We start from the raw sequence: 22,188 nt of genomic DNA, 5'->3' as shown, positions 1-22,188 counted from the left end.
CACTGAGAAGCTGCTTGAATTTGAAATCAAGTAAGTACATGGACAGATCAACACCATCGTTATATGGCACTAAGTGTTGACTTTATGCCGTTTGAACGAAATATGAGAGCAGATATGCTTAAGATTGAGATGAGTGATTTTAATGAAAAATTCTGAAGCTGGGGGCGGATGGGCAGTGGTTCACCTGGTTAAGCACACATATTACCAAACACAAGGACCTGGGTTCGAGCATCCCCCCCACACCCTACTGCCCACCTGCAGGGAGGAGGTTTCACATCAGTGAAGCAAGTCTGCAGGTGCCTAACTTTCTCTCTGCCTATCACCCCTCCTCTCTCAATTTTTCTCTGTCCTACTAAAAATTAGAAAGCAAGAGAAATAAAGAGAGAAGAGAGAAAGAAAGAAAGAAAGAAAGAAAGAAGGAAAGGAAGAAAGAAAAAGAAAGGAGGGAAGAAAGAAGGAAAGGAAGGAAGGAAGGAAGAAGATGTGTGCAGCTAGGATAAGGTTTTCTGTGTACAGAACTTGGACCTAAACTATGAATATATCCTACATATCGTATAACTTTGAAACCTAGATGATTTTGCCTAACATTTGGTGCAGCTGTCAAGTGGCAGACAATTCAAAGTGTTAATGACTTCAAAATACCAAAGAGGAGGGGGTTGAGAGGTCCCACACCAGGGAGGGCATGTTGCCTTGCCATGTGGAAGGCCGGGATCAAGTCCTTGCGCTGAGAACACAGTAGCAGAGTAGGGAGCTCAGGTGCCATGGTTGTCTCTTCCTTTCTCAGAGTAAAAATGTCCATCCAGAGATGATGAAAGTGTGCATGCTTCAGACCCTGGCTCCATGTACGCACAGAGGGAGTGAGACAGAGACAGAGGCACACACAGAGAGACAGAGACACACAGAGAGAGACATAGAAAGACAACCAGAAGAGAAAATACAATATCTTTCATCTAGATATAGTATGTTCGAAAACAGATAAGATAATCATCAGGGACTCAAAGCTTCTTCTCTGTGTTGCTTGAACCCCTTTAATATATGGCTTCCACTTCCAGGGCCCCCAGTGGTTGTTCAAGGTCTAGTCACCATATTCACAGTCAAGAAAGATGGAGCAAAGAGAAGGGTGTGCCTCTTTCTTTTTGGGACCCTTTCTGGAAAGTATCACATAGTACATGCATTTAACATTTCCTTGGTGATAAGTTACATGGCCACACCCTATTGCAAGGAAGGGTTAGAAATAAGCTGTCTTTCTAGGTGATCATAACCCATGAAAATTTTGAGAATTTAGTCACCAGAGAGGTGGCTCATTGCCTGGAATACATGCTTTGCAAATCGGAGTCCTGGGTTCAACACCTGGCACTGCCTATGTTCTGAGCAGTGTAGTGATTTTCCTCTTCTCTCTTTCATTGAGAAAATAAAATCAGAGACTCATTACTCTGTGACAGGGCAGGGTGATGACATAATAGTTATGCAAACAACCTTCATGCCCAAGTCTTGTAGGTCCTAGATTCAGTCCTCAGCACCACCATTAACCAACGTTGAGCAATGTTTGGGTTAAAAAATAATAATAATAAAACAATGAATATGTCTAGATTAAGGAGATAATAGATATTAAAAGCTAATTATTTGTTTCTACCATACATAAAACAGCAGCTACTCATTGGTAACCAGTTAACATTTTGATATAAAGTTCACACGAATGTCAAATAAATATATATACATACATCCACATATGTTTACCAAACTGAGTAGTGCTACAGACATGGACTTTTTGTTCCTACTTTGTGTCTTTTTATGACTATAGGTAGATACTGATCCTTCTTTCTTTCTTTCTTTCTTTTTTAGCTCAAAAGAAAAATTGAATCCACCTCCACCTAGTAAAAAAAAAAAAACATATTATACAAGTCAGTTGAATCAATTATTCTTGATTGAAGTATTACTCACTTTGGGGGCAGAGAGAGGTGGCAAATTGAGTAAGTAAGATTGCTGGAAGGGGCTGAGAATCTATAAAAGGTCCTCGCTGAAGAAACACACGGGGCACATGGACACCCCAGAAATGCAGCTACAAAATTAGACTCGTTTATACAGGCAAGGCTTGGCTGTCAGTGGGAGTGAGGTCTCACCTCGATGAACAGGGATGGTACTATGCACAGAGTGAGGAGACCCCGGCACTGGTCTCCTCTTTCCAGCCGAACACCAAAAGGATGGCTGCCTGGATAATAAAGCTTGTGATATTTGGAGAGATTGAGCTTATGGATGCTGCTGTTTATGATACACAGAGCTTTATTCCCTTAGCAACGTCTCCTGGGTCTTAGACTCCTTATCCAAAGATTAGGGGATTGTGTTCCCGATAAGCATCCTGGGTGGTGACTTATCTTTGCAGCCACTCAGTAATCTCAGCTCTCACTTGCCCTCATTTGATAGGCCTGCTTTGCTTACTCTGTGTCCACAAGTGTGTCACGGAAAAGCAGCCTGCATTCTGCTCTCCATTCCCTGCTGTCTGTCAGAAGGCTTGACTTGAGGGCCGGGCAGTGACACACCAGGTTGAGTACATAGCACGTGACCAAGTGTAAGCACCCTGGTTCGAGTTCCCATTCCCCACCTGACAGGAGAAAACTTCACAGGAGTTGAAGGTCTGCAGGTATTTGTGTTTCTCTCTCCCTCTTTCCCTCTCCTCCCCCTCAATTCCTCTCTGCCTTATTACATTAAAAAATGAAGGGAGAAAAATGGGGGAAAATGACCACCAGGAGCAGTGGATTCATAGGGCTGGCAGCAAGCCCCACTGATCACCCTGATAGTATTTATAAAAGGAAGAAAGAGAGAAAGAAAGAAAGGGAGAGAGAGAGAGAGGAGAGAGAGAGAGAGAGAGAGAGAGAGAGAGAGAGAGAGAAAGAGAGGAGAGAGAGAGAGAGAGAGAAAGAGAGAGAGAGAAAATCTTTGGCTCAAGCCACCTCTCTGCAGATAATCTTCTGTTGGGTCCCTGTTTCCATTTGCACTAAATCTAGACTCTTCTCTGACTTGTAGCACATCTCCGGAATCTCTAGAATCTGACCTCTGCCCCTGACTCACGGTCTCTGCTACCACACACAACACTGAAGTCAAAGACACTTTCATCCCCTTTTCAGAGCTTAGATCTCTTTCTTTCTTCATTCCTTTCGTGTTTCTTCCTTTCTTCCTCTTTCCCTCCCTTCTTTCTCTTTCTTCCTCTCTCTCTCTCTCATTTTCTTTCTCTCTTCCTCCCTCCTACCCTCTCTCCCTCTTTCTTTCTCTCTCCCTTTCTTTGTCACCTTATTAAGGATATGTTGATTTATAGGATGAGTATTGTCAAAGAGACACAGGTCTCCATTTCCCCCAAGAGAGGTGTCAGCACACCTCTGGTCCCACCAAACCACCCTCTTCCTCCACCACAGGGTCCCTGAATCTGCCATAATAGACCACAGTTCATTAAAGCTTTACTTTGTATTTCAGGGAAATTTTTTTTAAGGAAGTGAGAATTTGAGAATCAAACAAATCTCTTATAACCTGTATACTTGTGAATGTTGCTTACCCTCTTTGAGCAGCTGTTTCTCTGTATGGGAATACAGCTAGTCCTGACCCATTCTTCTAGCGTTTGTCCTTCTTCCATAGCCAGTCGACAGCGTCAGGTTGAGCCTGATGTAAAGTTTCGAGACCTCCTTTGAATCTGGAGAGGTGGCAGTCATTGACTATGTGGGTCATAGTCTGTCTGTAGCCACAGGGGCAGTTCGGGTCGTCTCTGGCTCCCCAGCGATGGAACATAGCGGCGCACCGGCCATGGCCTGTTCCATAGCGATTGAGGAGAACCCGATCACAACGTGCTAACCCATGAACCATGGCAAGGGGCTAAGTGACTGTGATGTTTTCCTCCCCACCCACTATTCCTGTAATTCTTTCCCTGTTTGAAACCACGTTGTGACACAGATTCTGCAGGGCATTGCATTCCAGCTGGAGCTTCTTGTCAGGATCTGGTCTGGGTTGTGCTCCTGAGGGGCTGGGCTGTTCTGTTACCCAGAGTCTACTGGCCTCACTTGTATCTGACACCCCAATCTCTCCTTAGAGAGACTCAGACCAGACAGGCAAGTCATGGTGTCTTAGCCCCTAGTGTCCTCCTGTGCCATTACCATGGTGGGGTAAATCACACAGACGTTGGCCACAGACAGCCTTTCAGCAGAGAGAAATCTGCAGCCTTCCCCACAGCCCTGGCTCTTTCCAGAAGTTTTTGTCTCTATAGAAGATTGTGTGCTCTCTCTTTTCTCATAAATGACAGAAAATCTCTACCCGAAAGCAAAGTGTGTGCCTCTCTGAGGTCATAAGCCACAGTACACATTATCTTTTCCAATAAGACAACTTTATAAGAATGCAATATTCCTGCTCAATCAAAACTAAAGTTTAAAAAGCAGAAAGAAGAGGAGAGGCAGTTCTCACTGAGTTTGACACACAAAGAATTAATATCCACAGTAGACTTGGTCAGATATCCAAAACAACACTAAGTCATGGCAGATACATGTTAAGAACAATTTAGAGGCCAAGTGATGGCACATTTGGTAAAACACTCACATTACCATGAGGTAGGACCTGAGTTCAAGTCCCTGGGGAGGCTTTATGAGTGGCGAAGCAGGGCTGCTTTTGTCTCTCTTTCTCTATCCCTCTCTATCTCCTCTTCCCTTCTCCATTGCTCTCCATCCATAACAAAAAAGAAGAAAGAAAAAGAAAAAAAGAAAGGGAGGAAGGAAGGAAGGAAGGAAGGAAGGAAGGAAAGAAGGAAGGAAGGAAGAAGGAGAAGAGAAGGAAAAGGAAAAATGGAGGGGCCAGGCAGTGGCGCACCTTGTTAAGCACACACACTACAGTGCACAAGGACCCAGGTTTAAGCCCCTGGTCCCCATCTGCAGGGGGAAAGCTTCACTAGTGGTAAAGCAGGGCTGCAGGTGTTTCTCTCCCTCTCTATTTTTCTCTGTCTCTATCCAATAATAAATAAATAAATAATTTAAAATATAGACCCCAAGAATGGTGACTTTGTCTTGCAAGTTCCAAGCCCCAGTGATAACCTTGGTGGCAAAAGAGAAAAAAAATAGACAATTCAAAAGAAAGATCCAATTTTTTCTATTTGTTTCTGCTTTTGAGCCAAGACAGAAGTCAACTGAATGATAGTCAAACAAATGTAATGTAAACTATTAACAAGGTACCACTATGCCCACTGAATTGAGAACACATTTAAACACAGTACAACCCAGTGCTGTAAGGGCTGCAGAAAAATAGGTCTCACAATGCTCACAGTGCTATGAACACTGCCGAGAAATGCAATCATTTTGAAAAGCAAACTGGCAGTGCACTTCAAGAGGCATGAAAATCTTTCTGCCCTCTCACTGGCAGTCTTCCAGTCAAGATAATCATGCAAAATAAAAACAATTTTGTGCATGAAAGTAATCTTTCCAGAGCTGCCTACAAAAGCAGCTGTATATGCAGCTCAAATATCTAACACCACATTTAGAAGTGAAGCCACACATCTCTAGACACCCTCAACGTGCCATTGTACAGTTATCAAAATGATCTCTGTAAAGTCTCATCCATTTTTTGGGCTGGGTGATGGTGCACCTGTTTGAATGCACACATTACAGTGCTCAAGGACTTGGGTTCAAGCCTCTGGTCCCCACCAGTAGGGAGAAGCAGTGCTGCAGGTGCATTCACCCCGGTGACAACTCTGGTGATAATACTATATATTACAGTATATATTCTATATATTACATAATATATATAAGTAGCAGTGGCACCCCCTCTCTAGAGGGAAGCTGGCTCAACCAACTCTGCCACTCGAGGAAGACGGGTCCTAAAATGAGTGCAGCCGAGAATGTTCCCAGCTGTGACCATGGACTGCGAGCTCAGACTGGCAGGAACTCGAAAGTTACAGTCTTCTGTGCTAAGTGTGAATATATATGGTTCCTGGGCCAGGTTGATGGGGGTGAAAATAGTTCATTTAATTCATAGATTTTCTTCAAGTTTGGGAGCTACCCTCAGCCCTAACCCAACTTTCTAGCCCTATTCTCAACTCTGATACTATCTTCCCAGACTATTTTTTTTTTTAAATCTACCTCCATTTGTTGGGGAATTTTGCAGATGTGGTCTAACACTGGCAGGGCCCACAAACCACTATATTTCCATGCAAGCATTATTTACAGATCTCCACCACGTTATCCCCTCAGGGTATTGCTAATTCAGTTAAAACCATTGCAACAGTTGCTAAGGATGCTTTCACCTTCCTAGCATACTTTTTGCCTCTCTCCACCCTCTTTCCTAGCCAATCCTGTCCCGACTTGCCACTTGCATAATCCTCCCATAAAAGCTGCTCTTATTTCCGCTTTCGCTCTTTTTGTTCTTCTCTCTTCCGCAACACAACCTGGAGACGGGCTGGTGGGCATAGCAGGAGGCAGCCATTTTGCTAGCTCCATGTGGCCTGAACCGCTGTGCTCTCACCCAACTCTGAGGCGTCTGCGTGAATAAAGATTTGCGTTTCTGAACGGCCACAAATTCCTGGTCTCTTTCTCTCCCCTGCTATGCAACCTGACATCCATTGTCTACAGGGTCAAGTTACCTGCCATGGCGTAGAGGACCCTTCGTGAAGTGACGCTCTTGTCTTTCCTCTTTCATCCCAACTGCAGTTGCCTGCCCATGACCCCAATAGTCTGTGTCAGGTTCTCTTGACTTCACATGTGCAGCTTTCTCTGTCTAGACCCCTTTCATATGCCCCTTACCTTGGTGACTGCTACTCACTCTCTAGGACACCTTCCAAGCAATATATCCTCTAAGAGACCTTCTCTGAGTTCTGCAGGTTGGGTGAGAATCTTTGCAGGAGTGTCCCCATCCTCCTTAGGTCATTTCTTTTCCAACATGTTCCAGCTCATCATAAACTCTGTTTCTAAGGAAAGTCACATATTTAGGCACCTTGGTTTTCTGCCATGGTGTCTAGCATGTAGATGTTCAGTTGTTTTTTTTTTTTAATGAATGGATAGACAAAAGTTCCCCTCCTCTCTCCATTTCTCTCTGTCCTATTCAACAACGAATTGCGTCAACAAGGGCAATAATAATAACCACAACGAAGCTACAACAAGGGCAACAAAAGGGGGGAAAAAAAAGGCCTCCAGGAGCGGTGGATTCATGGTGCAGGCACCGAGCCCAGCAATAACCCTGGAGGAGGAAAAAAAAAAAAAAGTTTAAAAACTATTATAATGATACATAAAAGCATATGGACAGCATACTGTCGGCACAAAGTGAAAGCTTAAATGTTATGTTGTATAAATAGCACACTATAGTGGTCTGGGAGGTGGTGCAGTGGATAAGGTATTGTACTCTCAAGCATGGGGCCCCAAGCTCTATTCCCCAGCAGCAAATGTATGAGAGTGATGTCTGGTTCTTTCTCTCTTCTCTTGTCTTTCTCATTAATAAATACATTTAAAAAAATCTTTTAAAAATACAGTACACTACATATTATGCAATAGACCTACATAAAATGTACAGGCAAGTGAATAAATTTTGGAAATAGACAGTACACATGTACTGAGCACTTAATCTCTATCAGATCATATTTACTGTAAGATTAATTAAGACTAGTCCATATCCTTAAGAGGCTTATGAAGGTAATCCTGGTTGGTCAGTAGGAATAAGGTTATATGTCTTTCAAAATCCCCCCCATACACACACCTTTTTTTTTCTTTTTCCAGAGCACTGCTTGGCTCGGGGAGGAGGAGGAGTTTTGAACCTGTAGTTCAGGAGCCTCAGGCATGCAAGTCCTTTTACATAACCGTTATGCTATCTCCCCAATCCTCCTCTTATTTTTTTTGCAATGCTTTTACAACAGTGTTTTCAAAACAGAATCATCTCTAAATCGCTGCACATAACAATATGAAGGTTACAAAATTCACCCTTGGGAGTATGGATCAACACCCATGTTCAGCGGGGAAGCAATGACAGAAGCCAGACCTTCCACCTTCTGCAAACTACAATGACCTTGGGTCCATGCTCCCAGAGGGGCAAAGAGTAGGAAAGCTATCAGGCATAGGCGATGGGATATGGAGTTTTGGTGGTAGGAATTGTGTGCAGTTGTACCCCTCCTATCCTACGGTTTTGTTAATGTTTCCTTTTTAAAATAAATAAATAAATAAGTAGGAAAAAAGAAGATAGGTCATCTATAAAGACAATAAAAAAATTAGAAAAAAAATTCACCCTTGGGGGCAGGGATAGGTAGCATAATGGTTATGCAGAGAGACTCTCATATCTGAGGCTCTATAGTCCCAGGTTCAATGCCCTGTGCCACCATAAACCAGAGCTGAGCAGGACTCTGGTAAAAATAAATAAATAACTAAGTAAAATTCCCCCTGTGTGATTGTGTTTACACCAGAGTGAAGCCTCTGAGTCCTGGCATCTCCATGCCTTTGCACACACTGATTTGCTGTTAGTTTCGACCCCCCTTGTTTCGCTACTTGTCAGTGACTTGGGCAGAATCTGATAACTGGACAGGAGGTGGGCCGATGTTAGACTGGCTTCAACTTGCTGTTTAGTTTAAATATTTTTTTTAATTGAGGCAAAGCAGAGTGAGAGAGTGAAAGAGACCGCAGCACCAAAACTTCCCTCAGTGTGGATCCCGGGTGATGCACATGGCCAAGTAGGCCACCAGTCAAGTGAGTTACTTCTGGATGTATGTACCTATTTCTTTTATTGCCTCCAGGGCGATCAGTGGGGCTCAGGGCCGGACACTAAGAATGCATCGCTCCCTACAGCCATTTTTCCCTTTTTTTTTTTTCTGTTCTATTTTGTTTGATGGGACAAGGAGAAATTGAGAGGGGAGCAGGAGCTAGAGATGGAGAAAGACAGACACCTGCAGTCCTGTTTCACCACTTGTGAAGTGAGGAGCTAGAACCAGAATCCTAGTTCTTGTGCTTGGTCATGTGTGCACTCTACCAACTATGCCTCTGCCCGACACCTACAAGTGAGTTATTTTGCTGACCCTCTGCTGTTTAAAGGTAGTCTTTCTTATCATACAGAGAGGAATCACTCACAGAACCCTGATATCTGTGTCTATATCCTCTCTCTCTCTCTACCTAGATCTAGAAACAGATACAGAGGGTCCAGGTGGTATCACATCTGGTTAATTGCACATGTTACAGGCCACAAAGACTCAGGAGGATCAAGCCCCTAGTCCCCACTGGCAGGGGGGAAGCTTCATGAGTGGCGAAGCAAGGCTGCAGGTGTCTCTCTGTCTCTATCCAATAATAAGTAAAAAAAAATATTTAAAAAAATAGATACATATACATAGAGAGGTATTTATATATTATTGGGGGATTGATGGTTTTTACAGTAAATACAGTTGTTGGCACATGTGCAAAATTTCTCTCTCTCTCTTAAACCAGAGCACTGCTCAGCTCTGGCTTATGGTGGTACAGGGGATTGAACTGGGGTCTTCGGAGCCTCAAGCATGAGATTCTTTTTGCATAACCTTTATGCTATCGACCCCTGCCCTGTAAAATTTCTCATTTTTCTGCAAAACACTCTCACTCCCAGCTTAGCTCCCTATTTACTTGCACCTGAGGGATAACTGAGAGAGTTATCCTGAGCACTGTGAAAAGCACACAGGCCCAGGAGTCTGGGGGTCAGAGACGATAATGATTGTACCCGTCCCCCAGCATCCTCCCACCCTATGCTGGGGCATCACCTGGCCTGCTCACCTAGCCCAGACAGAGAAAGACAGGCAAACCTGCAACCCGGGGTCATGAAGGACAAGCCAGGGAGAAGAGAGGAGAGCTCCAGCTTTGTTGTCTCCCTCTGCCTCTTTGTGCCATGGACCCTGGCACCCTAGCAGACTTTAAGAAGTGTTGCACGGCGTGAAATGAACCTGCTGCAGACTCAGGTCTCTTGCCGGTGTCCTGTATGCCCTTGGACAATTTGTTTTACCTTTTTGAACTCCAGTTACACAGTCTGCAAAGAAAATCACCCCAAACTCCACATAATTGTTTCATAGAATAAAGTAAGATAATGAATATGAACCCTTGGTGTGAGCAGCAAGACACTTTGAAAATGTGGGACATGGCAGATTACAAGGCTATCTCCAAGCTACCTGTCTGCCTTCCTCTCCTCTCCTCTCCTCTCCTCTCCTCTCCTCTCCTCTCCTCTCCTCTCCTCTCCTCTCCTCTCCTCTCCTCTCCTCTCCTCTCCTCTCCTCTCCTCTCCTCTCTTCTCCTATCCTCTCCTTTTCTCTTCCTTCCTTCTTTCCTTCCTTTCTTCCCCTCTCTTCCTTCCTTTCTTTCTTTCTTTCTTTCTTTCTTTCTTTCTTTCTTTCTTTCTTTCTTTCTTTCTTTCTCTCTTTTTAAAAAATATTTATTCCTTTTTACCGAAGCATTGCTCAGCTCTGGTTTATGGTAGTGTGGTTTGAACCTCGGACTTTGGAGCTGCAGGCATGAAACTCATTTTGCTGTTTGCTAAACCATTATATTGTCCTCCCCACCACCCAAACCTTCCATGTTATTTTTCAAACAGAGCAGCAAAACCAACTTTATCATTCTCATATTTAGTAAGTCACTAAGCTAAATTATATATATATACATATATATATGTACCTCAAATTTACTTTCACTCTTTATTTCAAAAATTCATGTGTCCTTAAGTTTATTTTTAGTGTGATGTGAGGAAATTAACCCAGGACCTCTCACATGCAAGATATCACTAAGTGGCCTCCTTACCTTAATTTTTATTCTGTACTTTCAAGACAGAAAGAGACAGAGAAGGAGAGCAAGAGAAACAAAGAGAGGGACATCAAAGCATTGTGGCACTATCTATGAAGCTCCCTGAGTGCTGTCCATGGGGCTCCCGTATGGTTTGAGGTATCGAATGCAGGGCCTCATGGGAGGACTTTATCCACACAGCCAAGTCCTGGGCTTCTAAATGGTTTTTGTTTGTTTGTTTGTTTGTTTGTTTTTCTGATTTGTTTCTTATGCAAAAGTGTCTTACTCATCAAGCAAATGACAGGAATTTACAAAATTTCAACTGCCCTGTTCTTCTGTATCTTGTTAATATGTAATGATAATAATGGAGTCCTGTTCCTTTTCTAAATGTGGCAGAGACACCAGGAAGCACTAGTCCCCAAGATGGTATTCCTTTGGATAGAATGCTGCACACCTGGCATGAAGCAAGGACAGTCCTGATGTGTTTTCTATAGACAAAGAAATTAGGTTCCTGAGACACAATGACACAATATCAATGCCCAAAGGGGGGAGGAAGTCCCAGGGACAGATGAAGCAAAGAGAGATAGATATTTTGGGTATCATTAATTTGCCTCAGCAAACATGCTCAAAAAGACTATACTCCAGCTGACATCCTGGGTCTAGACAAACAATGCAGAACATTCAATGGCCCTTTGTGACTCCTGCCTCTCTCAGCAATAAGCTTTCTTAAGAAAAGCTTCATACATCTAACTAAGCACCTCCTCTCTCTCTCTCTCTCTCTCTCTCTCTCTCTCTCTCTCTTTCTCTTGAGTTGTCAGCACAAGCTTCTGTGCACCGCTAGATGGATTTATACCTCCTGGTAGAACCTGAACTGCTTGCTGCTTCTGAACCAAGTAGATGAAGGAGGGGCGAGGGGGGCACCAGAAAGAGAGGAAGAGAAATTGATCGAAGACGCCCAAGAGACCCCAGAATTGCTAGTCTGGGTCTTTCTGACCTCCTTGACTGACTGCAGTTCTGACTACATAAAGCAGAATTGATTTGCAGAAAAGATTCAGACCAGGAATAAGGACCACTAAGAAGTGACTATGATATAATCTGGGGCCCATATTCAGCTTAGGAGCTTATGTGACCTTTGTATCCCTATAGATCTGAGCTCACATTCTGTGGTCATGAGTAGAAATGTTCCAAGCTGCCCCAATTTCAGGTCCCATCTTCCTCTGGTGGAAGATAGAGTACATCGTCCAGCACATCAAATCAGTGGTGTTTATAGTCTACAACATTTATATACCTCTCCCATATTTGGGAGTTACTCTCTTCCCTGATCCAGCTTTCTGGTCCTTTCTCCAGTCATGACATCATTTCCCCAGACAATAACTTGGGTCCACCTGCATATAAGATGTCAGGCTCAGAAAAAAAAAATCCTAATACAGGCGTGGGCCCTTTGGAATATAACTAAAATAGGTCTACTAACTATCTATAAAACGGAGACCTCCAAATCTTCATCTGCACTATTCCAGCCTTTAGGTTCAGTCAACAATCTGTTTGGCTTTAAATGCTAACTCTTCTTTCAGCAACCAGGTTCCAGATGCTACCGTGATGCCAACTGGACTTCCCTGGGCAGACGACCCCACCAATGTGTCCTGGAGCCCTGCTTCCCCAGAGCCCTGCCCTACCAGGGAAAAGACAGAGACAGGCTGGGAGTATGGATCGACCTGTCAACATCCATGTTCAGTGGGGAAGCAATTACAGAAGCCAGACTTTCCACCTTATGCACCCCATAAATGACTCTGGGTCCATATTCCCAGAGGAAAAAAGAGTAGGAAAGCTATCAGGGAAGGGGATAGGATATGGAGTTCTGGTGGTGGGTACTGTGTGGAGTTTTACCCCTCTTATCCTATGGTTTTTGTCAGTGTTTCCTTTCCATATATATATATATATATATATATCTTTATATATCTATATATATGTTTATATATGTGAACAAGGAAGGAGGCAGGTACCAAGGTATCCAGAGATCTACAGAAAAGAGAGACTCCAAGGACACCAAAATTCAGAGTCCCTTCATGGGTGCCACTAAGCTCCTCAGGGAGAGGGGAGAGCCAATGCCAAATATTGTCTTGAGTGTGAATGATTGAGGGTCTAGTCTGAGAAGAAAGTTTGATTAGCACTTTAAATCTGAAATTACATTAAGTAGCTGGGTTGTTACTAAAATTCCTTCATTGCAACTGTTCCAAACTCCAATCCAGTATTTTAGGATTTTTCCCTGCATGCAAAACTGACAGGGAGATTAAGAAGATGGTGTGATTGCTTAAAATAAGTGTGCTTAACTCTCATCTTTTCATTAGGGTATCACTCCAGCCAAATGAATTAGTCTCTTGGTGACAGGTCCAAGAGAGAAAATAGTTAAAAAAAAAAAAAGGAAAGAAAAGAAAAACTTTCTAGGTAATTCTAATGTGTATCCCAACTGAGGAACCACTGGCTTAGATTAAGAGGGGCATGAGAGAATGAAGGAAACTAGAGAAAATGAGTTGTAGTTGAGATGTTTTGATTTCTAGGCATAATCCCACGCAAGGAAACTCTGCCTGTGTTCACTCTTGGATAGTGCCGGAATGTAAAGGCAGCAGGGAAGGATCCAGAAGTTGCACAGCTGATAGAGTGCCCTTATTACAGTGCTCAAGAACCTTCATTCAAGACCCAGTCCTGTATAGGGAAGCCTCAAAAGCAGTAAAACAGTGCTGCAGGTGTCTCTCTCTACCTCCCCTTCTCACTTTCTCTCTGTCTCAATTTTTTAAAAAAAGAATAAATAAAAGATTAAAAAATAAATAAATAAAGGCACAAGAGGAGGCATTGTGCCTGGAATGAAAACAAACATTGTACCCCAGAACATACTCAGAACTAAACAGGCTGGCAAATGAACAATACATTGAGTTGCGTGGTCTAGTCAAGTAGCAGAAATTCAGACTGGCAAAACCCACTCAGAACAGTTTAAGATTAGGAAGGCTTGTGGTAGAGACAAGGGTCAGTTTCAAGGCATCCAGGGATCTGGACTCCCATAGCCAGGAACTACACTCAACAGCTGAAGTCTGACCACCACCTCTTGCATTTGATAGTCTTCATTGCTGCTCCTGACTGCGTCCTGTTTGATTCTTCCGTTACAAGTTTTCTTGGATAACTCGCTTCAGACTAGGCTCAGTGTAAGTTCTTCATCCTTAATGTATTATCTTGCAGGATCAGAGCCCAACACGGACTGTTATCTCAAAAAATCAAGAAGGGGAGCTTAGTTAATAGAAAATGGTGTTTATAGGTTGAACATTCTAGGAGATCATGAAAAGGACAAGTGTTTGTGAGGGAGGAGTTGTGGACAGGATGATCAATAATGATGGCTAAAGTCCAGCCATAACCAAGGAATCACACACCTTTATTATTTCCCATCTTCTGCTTCCCAGGTGATGACTAAGTATAGGAGATAAGGAGAAGCTTGAAGGAATAGGCCCTGGATACTTTGAGGATTCAGTATAGTGTCTGAGAAAAGTAGCCTTGAGCGGGCAAGACCCCAAAATAGAATACACTTATGTGCGTTACACTACATGTCTTATCTTCCTTCTGAAACCACTGAAAAGTCCATTCTTGGCAATGGTAAAAGTCTACAGATGCCCAAAACACGATTTGTCTGTTCAATGTTAGATTTGCATACTCATTTATTGTATTTATTGATTGTGCCCCTGAGGAGGCCATTTTTTCCATTTCATTGGATAGGACAGAGAGGAGGGGGAGATAGAGAAGGAGAGAGAAAGATAGACACCTGAAGATTTGCTTCCCCACTTGTGAAGCATCCCCTCTGCAGGCGGAGAGCAGGAGCTTGAACCCTAACCCTTGCATGGGTCTTTGAGCTTAGTACTATGTGCACTTAATTGGGTGTGACACTGCCTGGACCCCCATACTTATTTTTTATACTAGTCTTGGGAATGGTTTGAGGGCCTTGGACATATACTTTGCAACTGAACCACCTCCTCAGTCTAATTCTTTACTTTATATTATTTAGATAAAGAGAAAGACTTCAGAGCACCGTGCAACCACCCTGGACGTTCTCTTGCTATTGTCCATGGTGTTCCCATATGTTTCTAGGTATTGGACTCAACCAGAGACAAGAAAAGTGTGTGTTTTGCCCAAAAAGTCATCTGCTGGGCTTATCTGTGCACAATTAATCCCATATTTTTGGTGAATTGTGACATCTAACACATAAGCTATGTAAAACATTAAGACAGACTTTCCTCCCATTGGACCTTTAGCTTATTGGAAATTTCATGATAAATATGTTTATTATGGTGGTTTGACAGTTCACTTGACAGCTCTGTAATAACATTTTGGTTTTCAGATGACTATCTTTCCACTAAAACTCAAAATGCTTCTTTTCAGAAACTAAGGTCCTCAGCCAATTTAGGGGTTCCTGTAAATGGTGACATGAGAAATTGTGTGTAAACTTATTTTATGAGCCAACATTGACTATTGCAGCAATGAAATAATGGACCTATAGGTTTCCTTGTTCCCTCTGCTTAATTTCAGCTGCACTGAGGTAGGAGGGCAGGAGTAGTCTGTACTTCAGGCCATGTTACAGGGATCAGGCCTGTGTAAAGTCCACCTTCCACCCAAGTCTATAGACAACCTATAAGAACCCTGGATATAGAGACTAAGTGAAACCAGAGGGAACAAGAGGAGACGCGGGGCAGTGGGGGGAACACCAGGGATGCCATTTTCACTCTTTACGGGACATGTAGTTCCTGAAAATCATGGCTCAGGGATCTCATATATAATGCCACCTGGGGCGGGGTGGTGGCACACTTGGTTGGACGCACATGTTACAATGCACAAGGGCTGTGGTTTGAGCCCCCAGTCCCCACCCACAGGGAGAAAGCTTTGCAAGTGGAGAAGCAGGGTTCTCTTCCCTCTCTATCCCCCCCTTCCCTCTAGATTTCTATCTTTCTATCCAATAAATAAGGATAATAAAATATTTTTTAAAAACAATGTCACTTTGTCAATGAGTAAGTAATCTTTATTTCAGAGTCTTAGATGGAATCACTACTTTCGCTTTTGTCCAAGTACAGCTGTCATAGATTATGGCTGATTAAATAAAGGGAAGAAGGAGAAACCCAATCCTTGTATTTGGCTGACAAAACAAAACAGCTTTAAACTAAAAGAATGATTTATCTGGGCTGGGGAAGGAAAAAAAAAAAAAAACCCTGCCTACTGAAGTCTAGTGAGCTGAGTCCCACTATTTTTGTCCTGTAATTTGTTGTATAGGGTACTAATTAACAGGGCAAAGTCTGTTGCCAGCTAAGTAAATCACATTTTGCTGTTTTCTTTTCTAACAAGACACAGAACTGGCCTTCAATTAAGGAGCGAGTTCCAAGGCACAGTCAGCCTCAGAAGTTGGGAAACATTTGGCCAGGAAGGTCCTGGTGAAACCTGCTATGCAGAGTTCAAGAAAAATAGGAAGAGAAAGAGGTGGGAGTGGAGGGAGAGAGAAATTATACAGAAAAGACTGTTTTCCTCAGATGCCAAATGCCACACCTTTTCTCTGCTCCCCTCACAAATGGGAATTTCTTCCCTGGACCATTCCACTGGGACAGAGCACCACAAACATCCACTGCTCCACCATCAACCCCCAGCCCAGCCCCCAGTTTATTACTGTCTCCAAAATAGTACTTTTTTTTTGGGGGGGGGGATAACAGCTTTGCCATGGGAGCTTTCTGCCTGGGCTCCAACTCGTCTTCTCCTGGGCTCCTTCTTCTCACTAGTCCACGCACTGATCTTTGAATCCAGACTTTGCAGCCCCCCTGCGCAACGGACACTTCATCAAGACCCCTTCCAACCCTCTGTGCTCCAGACTCGTGCTCAGGGCCCTAACTTTTCTTCCTTCTCTGTACCCCCTGCCCCACTCTGTAGTTTCTGGACTAGAGCGACTGGTCTGAATGGCTTCTGGTACCTGTTGCAACGCTCTGGGATATTTGGAGTGGGGGACGGGGCGGGGGATGGAGGTGGCAGTGCTAGGCGGGCAGAGAGAGCTAGTGCAGGTCTGGCAACCTAGAGTCAGGAGCCTGACGTCACCACGCCCTGCCTGTCAATCACCGGCCGGCGCCGCTCGCTCGCGGCAGCCTCTGGCACAGCGGGTCCCGGCTCTGCAGCAGCCGAGCGAGCGGGAGCACAGGCTCAGCGCGCTCCTCTCGGTGCCCGCGGCTGGGAGTGCAGCCTGGCGCCCCTCCGCAGAGCTCATGAGCAGCGGTTTCCTGAAGCCCTGACACCCCAGGTAAGCAGTACCCCCGCCCCCACTTCCTGAGATGAACTTTGAAGGTGTGGGGAAGGGGTGAGGGATAGTCAAGAAAGACAGTCCATCCCAAAGCTAGAAAAATAATTGAGCCAAGCTTGGCACCACATCCTCCTGGTACCCAGATAGCCAGCTTCCCTGCTTCTCCCAAACCTCGAAAGGCGGAAACATCTCTCTTAGCACCGCGGACAGCGACTTCGCAGCGCTACTCCAGGAGAAAGCTCAGGGCTGCCCGCCAGAGCCTGGTACTCTCCCAGGCTGGCGCCTTAAAGTTGGGTGCACAGGGGCGCGCGTGCTCGTATTTAGGGCTTGATCTATGGGGAGAGAAGTGCACAGGCATATACAGGGCTTGATTCTATGGACGTAGAAATGCACAGATAGACATAGCTGGGGCTTGATTCTATGGGCATAGCAGTGCACGGACGGGCATATACCGGGCTTGATTCTATGGGCATAGCAGTGCACGGACGGGCATATTCCTGGCTAGATTCTATCGATATAGAAATCCGTGTTATCCCTGTAGTATATCTTTGCCAAAAAATAAAAATAAAAATAAAAGCTCAGATATCCGTGCAGTAAGCAGTCAGCCCTCCAACAGTCGCTCAACAGGTCTGTGTTCATATGGTGGCTCTCACGCCACCACTGCTTCCTCGCTGAGCTCTGGGGTCCCGGAGTGGATTGGGCCATAACGGCGGGGGCACCCGCGTCCGGAGCAGCTTGACCGGCTCACCGATCTCGCTTGCCTCTCCTCGCAGGGTGCAGAGTCCCACGGCCATGAACGCCAGCGCCTCCCCGCTCAACGAGTCCCAGGTGGTGGCGGCGGCGGCCGAGGGGGCGGCGGCTGCAGCGGCCGGAGCGGCCGGGGCGCGGGACCCCGGGGAATGGGGACCCCCGGCGGCGGGCGGCGGCGCGGCTAACGCGTCCCTGGAGCTGTCCTCACAGCTGTCGGGCGGCCCGCAGGGGCTGCTGCTGTCGGCCGTGAACCCTTGGGACGTCTTGCTGTGCGTGTCGGGGACGGTGATCGCAGGCGAAAACGCGCTGGTCGTGGCGCTCATCGCGTCCACCCCGGCCCTGCGCACGCCCATGTTCGTGCTGGTGGGCAGCCTGGCCACGGCCGACCTGCTGGCGGGCTGCGGGCTCATCCTGCACTTCGTGTTCCGGTACGTGGTGCCCTCGGAGACGGTGAGCCTGCTCACCGTGGGCTTCCTCGTGGCCTCCTTCGCCGCCTCGGTCAGCAGCCTGCTGGCCATCACGGTGGACCGTTACCTGTCCCTCTACAACGCGCTCACCTACTACTCGGGCCGGACCGCGCTGGGCGTGCACCTGCTACTCGCCGCCACCTGGGCCGTGTCCCTCGCCCTGGGGCTGCTGCCCGTGCTGGGCTGGAACTGCCTGGCCGAGCGCGCCTCCTGCAGTGTGGTAGCCCCGCTGACACGCAGCCACGTGGCGCTGCTGTCCGCCACCTTCTTCGCCGTCTTCGGCGTCATGCTGCACCTGTACGTACGCATCTGCCAGGTGGTCTGGCGCCACGCTCACCAGATAGCGCTGCAGCAGCACTGCCTGGCACCGCCCCACCTGGCCGCCACCAGAAAGGGGGTGGGCACGCTGGCCGTGGTGCTGGGCACTTTCGGGGCCAGTTGGCTGCCCTTCGCCATCTACTGCGTGGTGGGCAGCCGCGAGGACCCGGCCGTCTACACCTATGCCACCCTGTTACCCGCCACCTACAACTCCATGATCAACCCTGTCATCTATGCCTTCCGCAACCAGGAGATCCAGCGGGCCTTGTGGCTTCTCTTCTGTGGCTGTTTTCAGTCCAAAGTGCCCTTCCGCTCTAGGTCCCCAAGTGAGGTCTGAAGGTCCACTCCCCACAACACCCTCTCTCCTCCCCACAAGCTAGCCTTTGATGAGCTTCTCGGTGCCCCCGCAAGAACTGAGCTCTTCAATGTGTTTGACTGCGGAAAGGAAAAGGAGAGAGTTCAATAATAAGCGCAACAAACTCACCACGAGACGCTTGTTGGCTGTCACATTTTACATATACAGTGTATACACGTGTACATATATATACAAATCTTTGTATCTTCTGGGAGTGTTCAGGATCTGGAAGTTCCTGTTCGGTGAGGGGGAGGCGGAGCTAACAGAGATGTGGTTGTATATTCAAATTGTACATCACATTTGTCAAGTGAAGACACCCTGATAGTGCTTCATTACAGCACTTTATTTTTTTACCTGCTGAATTGCCAAAACAGTGTTGCCATTTTAAAGGGCCCTGGGGGAGAAAGGGAACCAAAGGTGTATTTTTGTTGTTGTATGTGATAGAATATTTTGTGGCACATGCATCAGTAAATTATAACATATTTTATATGCAAATAAACACATTATAAAATGAAACCTGGGGCTTGTGGTTGATTGCAGAATTACTGCCTATGAGTTGGATTTACTAGTATATTTACTTTAAAGGTTTAGAGTGTGTCAGTTCCCGCATGTGGAAATCTTAATTTACCAAGAAGAATAAATTGTCAATGAAATGTCTAATCGAGGTCAAGGACCAAGAGGAGAGAAGAATATATTCAGACAACAGGGCTCAGATGACACTAAAGGGTTATTGGTCTTATCGATGCAAATTAATCTACTTGCTTGGTTACTGTTTGGAAGATTAACTCTGGGGAATTAATTAAGACATTCCTTCATCTAACCACATGTGCACTTGTGAATCCTGAAACCACAACTTTTTGTTGTAAATTTTCCAACCTGGAAAGAATCTTAAATGTTGAAAATTCATATTGTTGGGGTGTATTGTGGCAAGGTCTTATAGTAAACCTTGCAAACTTTAGAAATTAGTAAATTCTTCCCAGACAGGATTCCAAGGCCTGTTGTGTTCATGAAGTATGTGAGGGCATGCTAGGAGCCCCTCTTGACACACATTCTTATGTTCAAAACACAGGACTCTAAGATCCTCAAGACATGAACATCCCGCTCCACAAAAGAGTATGAGTCGGGGTCGGGCAGTAGCACAGCGGGTTAAGCGTACATGGCACAAAGCACAAAGACCAGCGTAAGGATCCTGGTTCAAGCCCCCGGATCCCCACCTGCAGGGGAATCACTTCACAGGCGGTGAGGCAGGTTTGCAGGTGTCTATCTTTCCCTCACTCTGTCTTCCCCTCCTCTTTCCATTTCTCTCTGTCCTATCCAACAACGACAACATCAACAACAACAATAAAACAAGGGCAACAAAAGGGAAAATAAATAATAAAAATTTAAAAAAAGAGTATGAGTCACAGTTCAAGGGTTTCCCTCATCTCTTTCATACAAGATGATGTGAAGGCAAATAATAACGAGTCATAGGAAAATGTCCACAGGCAAATTTTTACGCAGCACATAAATATATAGCCCTGACTCGTTATTATGGTGTGAATATTTCCTGTCTGATGATGTTGGGTAGTCTACAGAGGTTAGTTCTTTACAAACAGCTGACTTGATGAATGAGCAATAATGCTCAGCATCTTGACTGTAAATATATAAATACTAAAAACTGTCTGTTTAAATCTTAGTGTGTTCTATAGTGTTAACAGGATCCCAGATCTGTTGTAAGCTGTGGGAAACCAAATTGCTCAGACATTTTCTTGTACATTCTCCCCCAACCTCCCACCCCACCTCACCCCATGCACACCTCTTTCTCTTTCTTCTGAAGTTTTTTGTCTATTTCACCAGTGACCTTCACATAAACAATTTCTTTCTTTCTTTCTTTCTTTCTTTCTTTCTTTCTTTCTTTCTTTCTTTCCTCCAGGGTTATTGCTGGGGTGCCTGCACTATGAATCCACTGCTCCTGGAGGCTATTTTTCCCCTTCTGTTGCCCTTGTTATTTATTGTTGTTGTTATTATTATTGATGTTATTGCCGTCATTGTTGCTGGATAGGACAGAGAGAAATCGAGAGAGGAGGGGAAGACAAAGACGGGGAGAGAAAAATAGACACCTGCAGACCTGCTTCAACACTTGTAAGGTGACCCCCTTGCAGGTGGGGAACTGGGGGCTGGAACCAGGATCCTTACACTGGTCCTTGTGCCATGTGCACTTAACTCACTGAGCTATGGTCCAGCCCCCCCATTCACATAAACAATTTATAGCCATTGTTCATAATCTTCAACATATTCTTGAGTCAGTCGACAACTCCTTCCTTAAACACCTTTCCTACTTTATTTTGTTTCATTGTGCTTTCTTGGTGTGATGGCTAATTTTATGTGTTAAATTGATTGAACCACAGGGTACCCAGACACTTGACCAATCCTTATTCTGAATGTGTCTGTGACAATGCTTCTAATTAAGATTAACACTGACTTGGTTGACTGCATAAAGCAGACTGTCCTATCTATTGTACGTAGACCTCTTTCATTATACTGAATACTAAAACAGAACAAAGGGACCAAGTGAAAAAGAATTCTGTTGCCAAAATGGTTTGAACCAGAACATCAGTGGTGGCCTGATTTCATTCTAGAATTGAAATATTTGCCTATCTTCTGTCTTGAGTACATGGGCATTTGTGATTCTTGGACCTTTGTACTTGGAATGCTACTATATCACTCGCTCTCCTGGATCTCCAGTTTGCCTTCTACAGATTTCAGAACTTTTCATCCTCTATAATTGCATATGCTGATCATTCGTAATAGATAATTTTATCTTTGTTTATTTGCTTGTAGTCCACCCCCTTCCCACTAATGTAACACTACAAAATCCAGAAACATTTGATTTCACTCACTTCTATGTTCTCAGCCCTGTAATTGTGTGTTTTGTAAATAGTAGAATATATATATGTATATATATATTATATATATATATATATATAGAGAGAGAGAGAGAGAAATGGAGACCGCCAGTAATAGAGAGGAAAGAGAAGAAGAGAGATACCTGCAGCTCTTCTTCACCACTTGCAATGCTTTTCCCCTGCAGATGGGGAGTGGGGGCTCAAATGCAGCTCCCTGCACACTGTGACATGTGTGCTCAGCCAGGTGTGCCACCACCCTGCCACACTCTATATATTTATGTGCTGCATAAAAATTTGCCTGTGGACATTTTCCCACTAGGGAAAGATAGAAACAGGCTGGGAGTATGAATCCACCTGTCAACACCCATGTCCTTTGGAGAAGCATCTA

At 44.9% G+C, this 22,188-nt stretch overlaps 1 protein-coding gene across 1 annotated transcript; it reads left to right on the top strand.

The window, feature by feature from the left end:
• The first annotated feature begins 17,811 nt into the window (after positions 1 to 17,811).
• On the top strand, positions 17,812 to 19,326 carry GPR6 (G protein-coupled receptor 6). Its single transcript, XM_007531165.3, has one exon. It carries the CDS (start codon positions 17,818 to 17,820, stop codon positions 18,895 to 18,897), a length of 1,080 nt encoding a protein of 359 aa, XP_007531227.1. The 5' UTR covers positions 17,812 to 17,817; the 3' UTR covers positions 18,898 to 19,326.
• The last annotated feature ends 2,862 nt before the right edge of the window (positions 19,327 to 22,188 follow it).

The sequence above is a fragment of the Erinaceus europaeus genome, chromosome 4 (assembly GCF_950295315.1).
Source record: "Erinaceus europaeus chromosome 4, mEriEur2.1, whole genome shotgun sequence".
Taxonomy (NCBI): domain Eukaryota; kingdom Metazoa; phylum Chordata; class Mammalia; order Eulipotyphla; family Erinaceidae; genus Erinaceus; species Erinaceus europaeus.
The sequence above is the reverse complement of the archived record's forward strand: the minus strand, read 5'-3'. Positions and strand labels throughout refer to the sequence as shown.